Here is a 14,852-nt window from a genome sequence, read left to right as displayed (position 1 = left end):
ACCACCATTTATATCTCCCCTCGATTTGCCCAATATATTGGCCAGTTGAATCTACAGGGTGAGTTTTGGTATAGGTAAATCAGCAATGGTACACCAACCCTTGTCTTCCTTGAGGAAGCAATACTCCTTGTAAATTCAACATAAGAAATTCATGCATCTGCAGTGTTGTTGTCTCTGATTTATTAGCCACCTGTGTGCTGGGCATATTATTATGTAGAGATATTGGTTCAACAATATAGCCCATCATTCAGAGTATTGGGAACACACTCAGCCACTGGTTTGAGTTGTTCTTTGAAAGGAATTAGTGTTACCCCTCCAAGTTAGTTTTCTGATTCTTTGTTATTGGAAACATAGTAGACTTTTCTTCTGCGCTCCCAGTAAAATATAATAAAATTGGAGGTAGCTATGAAACTCCTTGGCATTGGATGAGTTGTCATTAAAAATATTTTATGTGCCACCCCTTGAGCTGTTGCGGGAAATACTGTAAATCTTTGCGATTTTACTTTATTTTTGTCTGCAGTTAAAAACACATTTGAGGAGAGCAGAAAAGCACTCCAGGATTTGAGTTATTGTGTAACTCATGCCAAGGTGCTGTGATTACACTCTGCCTAGGCTTTAAAGAGCCACTGACACTTGCAAAAACTACTACATATACATTTAGAAATTGCATTTTACTCAAGTCTCATTGAACGCCAGCAATTTTACTATGTCCCTTTTCTCCACTGTGGATTACTATGATATTTCTATGTAATTTGCATCTGCAGTTCAATTGTGGGCACAAAAATATGAGTAAATAATCAGGTCCAGCAATGGCATTTTGCATATATGGTCTTCTATATGAATCAGAGTACCACCTGCAGCTAAAATAGTTAGGATGGCAACTACAAAAGTTATTGATTGTTATTATTTAAGATAGAACTGGTTGAACTGTGGAGGGGGGGAAAGTCCTGAGAACATTTTCCTATGTAAGTTTTGAACAGTTAAAATTTTCTGACTGGCTCAACTCCTGGATCTAAACTGATTGCTGGCAACAGTCATGAAGAAAATTATTGCTCTTAATTATTATTATTTGTATAGTGGTAGACTCTAGGAACCCCACTCATGGACCAATACCCCATTGTACAAGGCGTTGTACTTTAAACACAGAACAAAAAGACTGCCCCTGCCCAAGAGAGTATACAATCTAAGTAAGAGTTTACAATCTAAGGAATTAACTGCATTATGGAGATTTTGTGCTTTTCTCTGACACATCAAGAATTGGTGAATGTTGGAAACAGGATATAAGGGCAGGTCTGCAATTACAATGCTGTAGCGCAGTTGCGCTGCTGCAGTGCTTCAGTGAAAACGCAACATATGCCGACAAAGGCTTCTCCTGTTGGCGTAGGTACTCCACCTTCCCAAGAGGCGGTAGCTATGTCAACAGGAGAAGTCTCCCATTGATATAGCACTGTCTGCACCAGGGGTTAGGTTGGTATAACAACATCGTTCAGGGTGCGGACTTTCCACACCCTGAGTGAGGTAGTATCAACATAAGTTCCTAATGAAAACCAAGCGTGGGACTAGGTGGTCTTTTCTAGTATGATAATTCCTAAATTCATGCTGTATGTTGAAACTTTAAGCACAGTAAACATTTCTTCAGACAAGGTGGGTGAGGTGCTGTCTTTTATTCTGTTGGTGAGAGAGACAAGCTTTTGAGATTACACAGAGCTCTTCTTCCGGTCTGGGAAAGGTAATCAGAGTGTCACAGCTAAGTACAAGGTGGAACAGATTGTTGAGCATAAGTAGTTAACACATTGTAAGAGACCATTCAGGGTGAAGTGGCCTGTTAACACCTTTGCAGTAGCAGAACAAAAAAGGGGGGTTGAGGGTTACAGATTGTTGTAATGAGCCATAAATCCAGTATCTTTAAGAATATGATTTTTAGTGTCTAGAAAAATTATGAATTTAAGCTCCTATGCTCATCTTTTGAAGGAGTTGTGTAGGTTTCCTTTGAGGACAGAGTCTGAGAGGTCAGATATGGAGTGATAATTTTGTGAAGAGTGTTGTCCATGGGTGATATGGTGTTTTTGTCTTTTATCATCTTTCTGTGTGAGTTCATTCAAGTGTGTAGTGATTGTCTGGTTTCACCAAAAAGTAGGTGTTGGGGCATTTGGTGCACTGGATGAAGTACATCACATAGAATCATAGACCTGGAAGGGACCTCGAGAGGTCATCTAGTCCAGTCCCCTGCACTCAAGGCAGGACTAAGTGTTATTTAGACCATCCCTGACAGGTGTTTGTCCAACCTGCTCTTAAAAACCCCCAATGATGGAGATTCCACCACCTCCCTAGGCAATTTATTCCAGTGCTTAACCACTCTGACAGTTAGGAAGTTTTTCCCAATGTTCAACCTAAACCTCCCTGGCTGCAATTTAAGCCCATTGCTTCTTGTCCTATCCTCAGAGGTTAAGAAGAACAATTTTTCTCCCTCCTCCTTTTAACAACCTTTTATGTACTTGAAAACTGTTATCATGTCCCCCCTCAGTCTTCTCTTCTCCAGACTAAACAAACCCAATTTTTTCAATCTTCCCTCAAAGGTCACGTTTTCTAGACCTTTAATCATTTTTGTTGCTCTTCTGTGGACTCTCTCCAATTTGTTCACATCCTTTCTGAAATATGGCGCCCAGAACTGGACAATTGTGTCCAGTTGAGGCCTAATCAGTGCGGAGTAGAGCAGAAGAATTACTTCTCGTGTCTTGCTTACAATACTCCTGCTAATACATCCCAGAAGGATGTTTGCTTTTTTTGCACAGTGTTACACTGTTGATTCCTATTTAGCTTGTGATCCACTCTGACCCCCAGATCCCTTTCCGCGGTACTCCTTCCTAGGCAGTCATTTCCAATTTTGTATGTGTGCAACTGATTGTTCCTTCCTAAGTGGAGTACTTTGCATTTGTCCTTATTGAATTTCATTCTGTTTACTAAAGACCGTTTCTCCAGTTTGTCCAGATCATTTTGAATTTTAATCCTAGCCTCCAAAGCACTTGCAACCCCTCCCAGCTTGGTATCATCCGCAAACTTTATAAGTGTACTCTCTATGCCATTATCTAAATCATTGATAAAGATATTGAACAGAACCAGACCCAGAACCAATCCCTGTGGGACCCCAGTCGTTATGCCCTTCCAGCCTGACTGTGAACCACTGATAACTATTCTCTGGGAATGGTTTTCCAACCAGTTATGCACCCACCTTATAGTATCTCCATCTAGGTTGTATTTCCCTGGTTTGTTTATGAGAAGATCATGCAAGACAGTATCAAAAGCCTTACTAAAGTCAAAATATACCACATCTACCGCTTCCCCCCATCCACAAGGCTTGTTACCCAGTCATAGAAAGCTATCAGGGTGGTTTGACATGATTTGTTCTTGATAAATCCATGTTGACTATTACTTATCACCTTATTATCTTCTAAGTATTTGCAAATTGATTGCTTAATTATTTGCTCCATTATCTTTCTGGGTACAGAAATTAAGCTGACTGGTCTGTAATTCCCCGGGTTGTCCTTATTTCCCTTTTTATAGATGGGCATTATAATTGCCCTTTTCCAGTCTTCTGGAATGTCTCCTGTCTTATCACATATTGTGATAAGCATCCGTAGGACCCATGGATCTTGAAATGTGTATTGTCAGGGGTGTTGATCATTGTAGCAGTGGAGATATGTTTGCAGGTTTTGCATCTTTGTTTTGGCAGGGTCTGGTGCCATTTTCAGTTGGTGGGTCCGGGTCTGTGGGGAGTTTGCTTCTGATGATGAACTTGGCCAGAAGAGGGGCTTCTTGTTGTTTGTTCACTTATGCTATATGTTCTAATGGTAACCACTTTGTTTTTCTGTTAGGAAACTGTCCTTGTAAAATGCAATCGTCCTGGTCATACTTTGATCAACAAGACATTTCAGTTTGACAGGTGGGTGATCTTGAAAAGCTTTCTGGATTGTTGTGCGATTCTGTAAATATGAAAATTGATTTCATAGCAGGAGTTGATAGCATAACATGCTCATTTTTCTCATTTATTTGGTGATGAGGTGCTTCCCATGACACAAAGCACTGCAGAAATTAGATTAGATAGTGTTTTCATCCTACAGTTCCAAATGAAGAAGAGAGCTAATATTCCAAATTTAATATCTATCTTAGGTGCTTGTATGGCCCTCATCGTAGTGGTATCTGAACGCATTGCAATTCTTAATCCTCACAACACTCTGAAATAGGAAAGCACTATTATTCCCATTTTAAAGATGAGGAACTGAGCCACAGGATAGATTAAATAACTTGCCCAAGGTCACAGAGGACATCTGTGACCGAGCCAAGCATTTAACCCTGGGTGTTTTGAATCTTAGTCCAGTGTTTTGTCCATTAGTCTATCCTTGCTATCCACAATGTAGAATTGTAGTGAAGCCTCAATTCTGTTATAGTTAAGGTTAAGCATCACTTTCTTTTTAAAGGTGGACTGTATCAAGCTCACAAAAAATCCACATGCTGGCTTGGATTGTCTTGGAATTTGCCATTTCTCATGGAAGTGCTGGGTGGTGTTGGTGGTCCAAATTTGAGGTCTTTTGAGTAAGGTATTCCTGAGATACAGTGCCCGCACTCCTAAAAAAACAGCATTTTATAAAATCACCTTATTCTTGTAACATTATTTTGTGCACACCTGGGGCTCAAACTATGGCTCTGATGCACCCTACATTGATCCCAGTTGCCTAGGATTTATCCCAATTGGTGCATGGTACTCATTGCCCCTTTAGGGAAGCAATAGTGAAAAAAGATTTTAAAGATAGTTTAGAACTCCAGGTCTGCGTGTGCCAAACTGATGCGCCTAAAAGAGTGAAATGTACATCTGCCGCAAAACTAGGGCTCTGTTGAAGCAGGAGTGTTTCCAGGCAGTATGATGTCTCAGTCGTTGCGTAGCTTAAGATGACATGCTTAATGCAGAGTTAAGGTTACGCAGTGGTGCCTCATGCCCCTCCACACAACCTTATTTCTGTCCTCTTGGAGTGATGCCCCAACACCCCAATAATACACAAATTAGCACTCTGCCCTTACAGATGCTGCTGAACGCTCTGGGAGCAGAGCAGTTGAGCACTATAGGACCAAGTCTAACACCATCTCTTTTGCTAAGGTGGAACGCAGATTTAGGTCTGGTGTCGCAAACAGGATCTGCCTACACTCAAACACTGAATTTAGTCCACACAAACCACCCCGACTGGCAAAATGTTACCACCCCTTCACTCTTGCCCTAAGGATTCCTTCTGAGACATTGCCTTCATTTACCCCTTATTAAGTCCTGGAGACCACTGTCATTCATGCATGCCACCAGATTTTTGACTATCCTTACTGACACAGCCTACAGAACTGGGTCCTGAAATAGGGTATGCTTGATCCTTCAAAGTATTCATGCACCTCTCCTCATATCACAGGCATAGTTCTGCTAGGCTGCTTCAACTATTCCCTCCATCATTCAATACAGCTGCAGCTAACACAGTGAATGGCAGTTGGAATACCTACTGATCACTGCTGGAATTCAAATCTGTGGTGCACAACACAGATAATGGCACATTCTCTTAGAACATCTTCATGTCTTCTTATGGCACCGCTACTCCTTATTGAACCATTCTCCATGGCTATTGCCAACTTCAGGAGGCAGAGTTAAGATTGCATTGCAGGGGTGGCAAGTACCATAACTCTTCATTTCCTGGCTTTCAGAGGTTTGAGTTAGCCACTGTCCACATTGTAGAAGCGCACAAGGCATCACTGGGCAACCTTAGCTTTGTTATCAAAGTTTTTAGGCATTTAATATAGGTATCAGTTTTTAGTGTTAAAGATATGCCACAATATATTAAAGTGTATGGAGTACTTTTGCAAAGCACTCTGGAGGTGCTGTGATTCTGGACATGTGGTGACCATCCAGATAATCAGGAAAAGGATTTTTTAAAAATGTAAATCCCCCAAAGAATGCTGTTATTGGGGAATGTTTTTTCAGTGTCCCAGCACAGCTCATTTTTATAAACAGTAGAGCATATGGTTCTTATGAACTCAAAATGTTTATTTTTTTAGCAACTTTTTATGGAACTAATAAATGTCAAAATATTTTATTTCAGTTCAGGAAGAAAAATCCATCTTTCAGCATTTTATGCTTTTAATAATTTTATCACTGAATCAGTTAACAAAATAAAAAAGAAGCTAATAATTTTCAGGATGAAATTAACATTAATATCCGTTTTGGGGAAAATCTGTCATCTTTCGAGTAGAATAAATAATTTTGTACAAGCAGATTCCCTGGGTTTGCTGTACCTTCCATTGTCCCAGATAACTAATTAAAACAAGTCTGTTTCTAACATTGAACAGAGAGTCAGTTAAGTTGTGTTCTATCTGCTTTATATATCAACAGATTGAAAAACTCATCAGCACCAATATAGGGCAATTTGAGTATTCACATCCCATATAAACACCTTCCCAATTAATCCTTCGTAACAGTCCTCAGAGGATCTCTTGAGAGATACTTTGACATGTTTAGGGAGAAATATCAAATCAGTTCAAGACAAATTGAGATGGAGCCTCGTTGCCTTAAGATTGGGGATTTGGTGCTAATGAATATTTCAAATGGTGTGGGTGAATAATGAAGCAGAGAAAAAGCAGTTTGGGGATGTTTTTGTTCAACCAGATTGACTTTGAAGATCTGACATGAAAAGCATGCAGCAATGTATGCATGTGCATGCATACATAACCAGGAGGTAGTTTTGTTATTCAGTAACTGTTTTCTCAATATAAGTGCTTTACCATATCTGCATATTTGTAGGTGTCTCTGTTTTTTGAAAACATGTCAATGGAATGGCAAGACAAGCAGAATTTGTCAGTCAAGCCAGACAAGTGCCTATTCACTGATTAAACAGGAAATACTTTTTCATACATGTAATTAGACTGTGGAACTCATTGCCACAGGATGCCATCTGGGTGAAGAATTCTGCAAGATTCAAAGGAAGACTGGATGTTTTTATGGGTAGCAAGAACAGCTAGAGTTATAATAGTTAATGCTAACAAAAAATTTGGAAAGTATATAAACCCTTGTATTTCAGGGGCTAAACCAATATCTGACTATTAAGGATTAGGATGAGACCTTCATGGGAGACAGATTATCCCACATCTGCCTACTGCAGCATTTCTTGCACCTTCCTTGGAAATATCTGGTGCTGGATACTTGGCTAGATGGAACTTGCGTCTGACTGAGCATGACGGTTTTTATGTTCCTGTGTCACTGGGTCCCCAGACACAGTTGTATCTGTAGTGTACACTAACACTTTAGTCTGCATTTGTACATGTAATGAATCAGAGTGGTGGGATCTTGGTCAATTATACACCTGAAGAACCTTATGGATAAATGGTAAAGAGTAGAATGTGACATTCATTAATTTAAATTTTTAATGTAACATATATAAACAGCAGAATATTTGATCACATGCAAATTGACTATTTTATGTTGTTTGCTGCTACCCAAATTCCTGCTTCTAATCAGCTAATGGGTCAAAACATCTTGAAAAGATACATCATTCATTGGAGAATAAGGTTGAGCAGGAAGGGAAGGAAAAGTAGGGAGGCATCAGAAATTAAGTTTGTTCAAAGAGACATCTACCTACATTTATATGTCAAATTCTTAAGTGTGGATAATGATTTTCATATTGTCTTTGTACATCTTGTGTAAACAAGACTGTACTTGTTTCAAGTGGTAATCTATAGGGAGTTACTTAGTCATGATTCAAAGAGAAGAGATGAATGAGTCAGAATGTCCTGTTTTATTATCATGAAATGAAGGAGGTTCTGATTTGTTATTTTCAGGTGTGGATTCTGAGCTCTTCGTACTTTGTTTTTGAAGGGGTAGGTGATAGGGGTAGATTAAGAAGTACCCTATATAAACTAGCTTGGGTCTTTACTTGAGTTTGAAAATGTGTACAGTGGGTTAAGGTATTATCATTGTTTCGCTCCAAGAGTTATGTTATCATTGCTACTTGCTAAGGAGTGGAAGAACTAATTCAATTTAATTATTACATCCCTCAAAAACTTATTTTTAAAAGCAACATACAACTCTAAACATAAAAGAAAAACATCTGTTTCTGTGCAGTGAAAAATGCTTATCAGAAGGATGGTCTTGTGGTTGAGGCACTGAACTGAAACTTAGGAATATTGGATTCAATTCCCTGCTCTTCCACAGTCTTCCTGTGTGGCCTTGGGCACATAGACAACTCCTGCCTCCCCATACTGGGGCACAATCTAAAGGGGAGGACATGTGACCACCCCAAGTGTCTTCTCTCCCCAATAAACCCCCCATCCTGCACCCAGCCTGGAGCCACCGTGCTCTCCCCACCCCACGTTACCTGCCTGGGCTTGGCTGCCGGGGACAGGGGCTGAGTAAGCCGAGGGTGAAGGGGGGCTCCAGTTCCTGAAAGCAGGGCCCGGGCTGGGGGCAGCCTGCTGGCGCCCCAGCTGCCAGGGACAGGGGCTGAGCGAGCCAGAGCCCCCTCTCCCCTCCACCATGTTTCTGGCTCACTCAGTTCCTCTCCCCTGCAGCCAACCCTGGGCAGGGAGCAGGCCACCGCTGCCTCCCAACCAGGCTCTCTTAGGCAGAAGCAAGCAGCTCCGTCCCGCTCCCTCCCTGCCCCTGGCAGGCCAATCTGGGGGAGGGCACTTGATCCCACATGCCCTCCCTATACGTCACCTCTTCTTGGGCAAATCACATTATCTCTCTGTGTCTCAGTTCCCCATCTGGAAAATGGAGTTAATAGCACTTCCCTGCCTCACACGGGTGTTATGAGGATAAATTCAATGATGTTTGCGAGATGATGAGATGCTGTGATGCAAGGAGCTATATCAATAGATACTTAATAATGAAAAGGTGAAATGTTTGTGGTGCTGACTCTGCAGCTGTGAAACCCTTCACATATGTACCATGCCTCCTTAAACTCATGCTTCAGGGTTTCAGCCAGCCACCTGCAGGGGTCAGGAAGGGATTTTTGCCTCAGTGTATTCTGGGAGGGTTTTTGATCTCTGAAGCATCAGAGATGGCCACGGCTGGAGATGGAACATAGGCAGGGTTGGGCTAGTGCTCTGAGGTGGCACTGAGCGTTTTCTCTCTTCAAGTGCTTGGCTGGCTGATACTTGCTCACATGCTCAAGGTCTATCTGATTGCCATATGTGGAGTTGGGAAGGAATTTTCCCCCAGGTCAGCTTGGCAGTGTCTTTGGAGGTTTTTGGCCTTCCTCTGCAATGTATGAGTGTGGGTCACTTGCCAGGATTATCTGGGTATATCTTACTTAATCATTTCCTGCCATTGTGGGGCCCTTGAGTACTGGTGCACCTTGGCCTCTTTTATTCTCTTCCTGTGGCACATAATAGTCTAGTAGTCTCCTGTGGGCTATAATACTTCAGTGTCATTTTGGTTGTTGGCTTTAGTGTGTGGGTGCTTGGCGGTGTTGGTGGCCTATGCTATACATGAAGTCAGACTAGCTGATCTAAAGTGGTCCACTTCTGGCCTTAAACTCTATGACGCTATGAGAGGGAGCACATGCTGAGTAACCCCATTCCCTGGGAGAACAGCCGGTGCCCTAGGGAATGACAGAAGGGAGTACTATGCCTCCTTAATGTCATAACACAGGAATCAGGGTCTCCAGCAGCCAAGTGACAATTGGGAGAAAACAAAGTGTGGGTCAGTACAGCTGGGAGACAGGAGTGGGCCAAGGAGACTGCTGGGGCCTGGTGATTGGGCGGGATTAGCAGAAGGATAGTCACCAATGCACAACCCTTTATTTTTTTTAATTCCTTTTAGGTACTCTGTTTCCAGTCTTCCTGTCTCCCTGAAGCAGCTCTGTGGGTGCAAAGAATTCATATTCCCAAGGAATCCGCCCGCCTTAAAAATCACATCATAATAAAGACCACAGCCCCTCCAAAAGACAGGAGTAGAACCTAGGAATTCTGATTTCCAGTCCCCTGTTCTAACCACTGGACCACACTGAACAAACAAACTACTTTTTAGATCTTTGTGTCTTCCCTGCTCCAAGACATTTAGTGTGTGCATCTCTTCTAGTATATACCAAAGGCAGCTCAGACTTCTCTACACAATCTGTAGGGTTTGGCTGTGCCCTACGGTGCTCTCCAAATTCTCTGCCTCAGCTACCTGAACAAAGTAGCAGCTCTAGTAGCTCAGCTCTTTTTCCTTCATTTCCTGGCTCAGAAAGCCAGTTTCAGAACAGCAGTGAGTAGTTTCCCTCTACTGATCTTTCTGTCTCAAAGGTAAATAAGTATTCTGAAACACAGTCTGTAATTGTTGTTGTCATAGAAACACATCAGCAAACCCTGAGTTGTGCGTTAGTGGCACACAGCAACTGACTTTTATTTTTCTGGTCTGTGTTATTACACTGTGATCGTTTTTGTTCAATGAATCATTCCATTTTCCTCCCCCTCAGAGTTTACAGTGCTGCTGAGTCTCAAGACACAGTGTTTGCAGATGTGGCCCCTTTGCTTACATCTCTGCTGGATGGGTAAGTTGAAAAGTAGGAGGAAACAATGTAAAGTGACACTACCAACTTGAAATCCATTCAGTATTTTTAAAATGACTTAAAGAGTTATTTCCCAAGTTCTCTTGCCAGTTTTTGTGGGTTTACAATCGCATTTTCAGTGTTGTAATCTGACAGTCACTCAGTATTAGGATATTCTCCCACTCAGACAGGAAATAATGGAAGTGACTATTTTGAAATTTTTATCAGACAAAGTGGACAAATTTGGGGGGGAAAAAAGGGAGGGGGTAAAATTATTTTTCTCTGGCCTCTTTCAGTTATAGTAAATATAGGTGCTACTTATAACAGAGGTAAAACAAATTCAGACAAGTGTAATTTCTTTTTTAAGTTAATAGTACATTTGTTTTTATTTTTTCTGCATGATAAAAATGTATGCTGTGCTAAATTTTGAAACATTTTTTAAAATAATAGGCAGTGTGACCTACCTTTCTTCAATAGCATTTGAGGATCTTAAGAATTAACAATCCTCAGTTGTAGATTTTGAGACAGCATCAAATAGATTCCCTGAAGTTAAAAACAGTTTTGGAAACTACACTACCAGAAATAAATACTGATATACATTTTTAATTACTTCTGGCCAGCAAAACCATTAAGGCTAATTTACAGTCCTCTCGAAAAGGGGCCTTGAAGTGGTTGTAACTGTAAACAGTGGGAATGAAACAGAAATCCATTAATTACTTCCTTTCCTCTCTTTTTCTTTCTCTTCCTTGCCTGATCCAACTCAACTGTGGATGTTCTTTGTCCATCTGATTCAGATTTCCTTCGTGACATTGTCTCCATGGTGTCATATGAATCATGTGGGTAGCCACGTGACCATGGAATCATAGGCACCGACTCCATGTGTGCTTTGGGGCTGGAGCACTCACGGAAAAAAAATAGCGGGTGCTCAACACCCACCAGCCACAGCTGATTGGTGGCACTGCCAAACAGCTGTTTAGTGGCTTGGGGAGGCGTTTGGGGGAGGGTGGAGACCAGCGAGTGGTGGGTGGGCAGGGGCCTCAGGGAGCAGGTGCAGATGGGGCTGGAAGAGGCGGGGGGAAGGGGGCGGAGTGAGGGTTGGGGCAGAGCAGGGGTGGGAAGAGGCAGAGCGAAGACGGAACTTTGGGGGAAGGGTCGAGGCCTTGGGGTGGAACACCCCAGGGAAAAGTAAAAGTCAGCACCTATGCATGGAGCCTTTTTTTTTTTTTTTTTTTTTTTAAATATTGACAACCCTTGGAAATGCATGCTTATCCCTTGAGCCTGGCATTCCACAGACCAAGGCTACAAGTACCCTAGCAGCTCAAAGTGACCTTAAGGCTGCTCTGAAGAGGCTGCTGAGGATTCCCCAAGTGTGTGGGAGTCTTGGGCACCCCATATACTCACACAGCACAAGGGGTATGGAAGGGTGAGATGGTGACCTAAAAGAGAGAGTACCTGAGGGGATAGAGCTTGAATGTGATGAGTTCTGCTGATCCAAATGGCCCTTAAGGGACTATTCTAGCCACTACAAGGTAAATAAATAAATAAATAATAAACAAATTAATGGAGCTATCCTATCTCCTAGAACTGGAAGGGACCTTGAAAGGTCATCGAGTCCAGCCCCCTGCCTTCACTAGCAGGACCAAGTTCTGATTTTGCCCCACATCCCTAAGTGGCCCCCTCAAGGATTGAACTCACAACCCTGGGTTTAACAGGCCAATGCTCAAACCACTGAGCATTGGCCTGTTCCCACTGAAAGTAACCATAACTTTCACCTGGGAACACCACATGATCAGGGGAAGACCTAGAGATGGCTTAGAGTTACTGTTGTCTCTCCCCACCCTTCCAGCTACAGAGAGCATGAGCTTGTCTCAGCTCAGGATTGTGCCCTAGGTCCCAACCTACTTATCTACCTATGTGCAGTACTTTCAATTAACCCCAATGCAGGTTACATGTGTATATTGAGAGAAGCTTCCACCTCTTAGTATGCTCCTGTCTAAAGTCTCTGTCCTGAAACCCAGGAACTTCATATTCATTTAGGAAATGTTCTGTTATTGAAAACTTACAGGTCTGTCTTTTTTTCAGGATGCACCATTTAAACAGAAGCAGACTATCTGAAAAGGAAAGGCTGCCTGTATCAGTCATGTTTCTGAACAGCCTTCCTATTATAAATGTGAAACAGACATAATTATTTTGATCCTTGAAGTTATCTGCCCCTTCTGGCTGCTTCTAGTCTGAGCTCCAAAACATCCACTTATAAAAAATGGAGTTTGTGGTGGGGTTTAAACATATTTTTTAAATTACATTGTATTATTTTTCAGAGTAAGCATACAGGAAGAAAAGATTGTTCCTTTACGAAATAGAAAAAAAAATAGACTTCAAAGTTTAGAATTCCCAATACAAGCTCAGCAGGGGATTAAAATAACATCACCTTCTCTCACAAGATTTAAGAGTAAATTGTGCTCATTTTTTAAAGAAAAAAGAAATTCTTCTTACTTTGATTTCCTTGATTGTGTTCCCCTCCGGTCCTAACTCTATCAGAGTGAGCATTTGAGGTTTTTTAGATGCTGAGTGCTATTAAGCTTAATAGATGGTATTTTAGTTTAATAGTAAAGTCTTTTTAAGAACGATATAACTATGTGAGCAAATGTGGAAGAAAAAGTTCAAGCACAGAAATAAGGATTTACCAATATTTTTTGCAGATTAGTAATTTGGGGATAAAAATGGTATAGTTCATTTAAAGCCACCCTGGTGTAACCAAAAAATAAGCAAAATAAACTAGATAAAACTCAGTCTGTGTTAATTCTGTCAGTTGCTTCTAATTCTTCTGTTGAGACACCAAACAATTCGTTCTAGAGCTAACCTATCTGGATTTAATACCACCCTGACGAGTCCCAACTCTCTTTTACCTCAGCGAAGCTCTTTTTGGCTTTAGCAGAGAGGGCATATAATTGGATTATACCCCAAATCAAGATCCTTGATACTCAAGGTTATGCAAATATACTTGTCTTCAAACACTTATATTTAATCCCATTATCTGTACAAGTATTAGAATTGTCCTGGCATTAGCCAATGATGCTGAATTTCTTAAGGGTAAATGGCTAGTGACTAAGAGGGAAGCTGAGGTAGCAGGAATATGTGGAATTAGCAACTTTTATATATCCATACTTCAAAAAAGCAAACTAACCAACCAAACAAAACCTTTCAGACTTCCATCCTCTGTTTCCTGGGGAAACCCAGTTAACTACAAACTGAAGACTCTAATTTTGTTTCCAAGCATGTCATTTTATTTTTAAGACTCTGTGTTCAGTGACCAGGCCTGTAGAACCTATATCTTGATCAGACAGTGCACTTTCAGGGTGGAATTTTCAAAAATGTATTGACCTGTCTCAAATTAGTGAGAGTTTTGCCATTGACTTCAGAGACAGAGTTAGGCCAACAGTGAATGTTTTTTGAAATCCCATCCTCAAGATTTGCAGCCTGAGTTCCACTTTTTTATGTTCTCTACCTTGTTTTCCATTGTAGGTCTGAGTCCTTTAGCCATCAAGTCTAAAGTCCAGATTTTTAGATATTATTGGCTTCCAATCTTGCAGCCTTGCTCCCCATCTAGGGCTGATCCTCAGCAGGGGTAAATTGTCATAGCTCCATTGACTCAGATCTATGACTGTTTACTGCTGCGAGGATCTGCTCCCTCCCCATGTCAGCTGCAATGCTATCAGTGTTCACCCTCCCAACCCCACTCTAAAAAACGTTCTTAGGTACAGCAAGGTCACTTGTAAGCTGAGAACATAACTCTCTACAGTGTCTGTCAGTATCAGTATGTAAAGTTTTGTGATCTGAAAAGATAAACAAATTAAAAAAATAACAGCTGAGTCATTGGAGTTCAGCAAAGCACATCTTTTCTGTTGCCTGCACATGCCTGAAACAGCATGTTTAGTACAGGACAAAGATGCCAGGTTAACAGAGCTAAGTTTTTTAATCCTCTTCACGATTCAGTTATCACCTAGTTGGAATGCAAGCTTCCTCACACTCTGCCTATCAGACCTAGGCCTTGTCTTCACTGTTTTTATCTCTATGCAACTAATGAGCTATCCCCAGGCACAGTGGAGACAAGGCACTTTAGTTTTACTGTGAGGTAAATTAGGCAAGGTCAGCACAATACCCAGCCTGTGGTTGATGTTCCGTAGTTTACCTCCCGATAAAACAAAGTACAGTATCTTGTCTCTGCCGTGTTTTCGCCTCTGGATAGCTCATGAACGTTAGTTACTCTGAGGAAAAACACACCTTTATTAGCAGTGAGAC

The 14,852-nt window shown here is 41.4% G+C and overlaps 1 protein-coding gene across 2 annotated transcripts in view; it reads left to right on the top strand.

Annotated features, from left to right (window-relative positions):
• KIF25 (kinesin family member 25) overlaps window positions 1-14,852 on the top strand; it is a 72,402-nt gene that overhangs the window by 37,458 nt on the left and 20,092 nt on the right. The window contains exons 8-9 of one of the 2 annotated variants that reach the window (XM_024205855.1): window positions 3,873-3,940; window positions 10,482-10,556. In XM_024205855.1, coding sequence (XP_024061623.1) covers window positions 3,873-3,940; window positions 10,482-10,556 — 143 coding nt within the window. The remainder of the gene's footprint in view (window positions 1-3,872; window positions 3,941-10,481; window positions 10,557-14,852) is intronic. The other variant, XM_024205863.1, reaches the window with a different exon arrangement.

The sequence above is a fragment of the Terrapene carolina genome, unplaced genomic scaffold, assembly GCF_002925995.2.
Source record: "Terrapene carolina triunguis isolate 2854851 unplaced genomic scaffold, T_m_triunguis-2.0 Scaffold85, whole genome shotgun sequence".
In the NCBI taxonomy this organism is placed as follows: Eukaryota; Metazoa; Chordata; order Testudines; family Emydidae; genus Terrapene; species Terrapene triunguis.
Note: the sequence above shows the minus strand (reverse complement) of the source record. Positions and strands in the feature narration are given on the sequence as shown.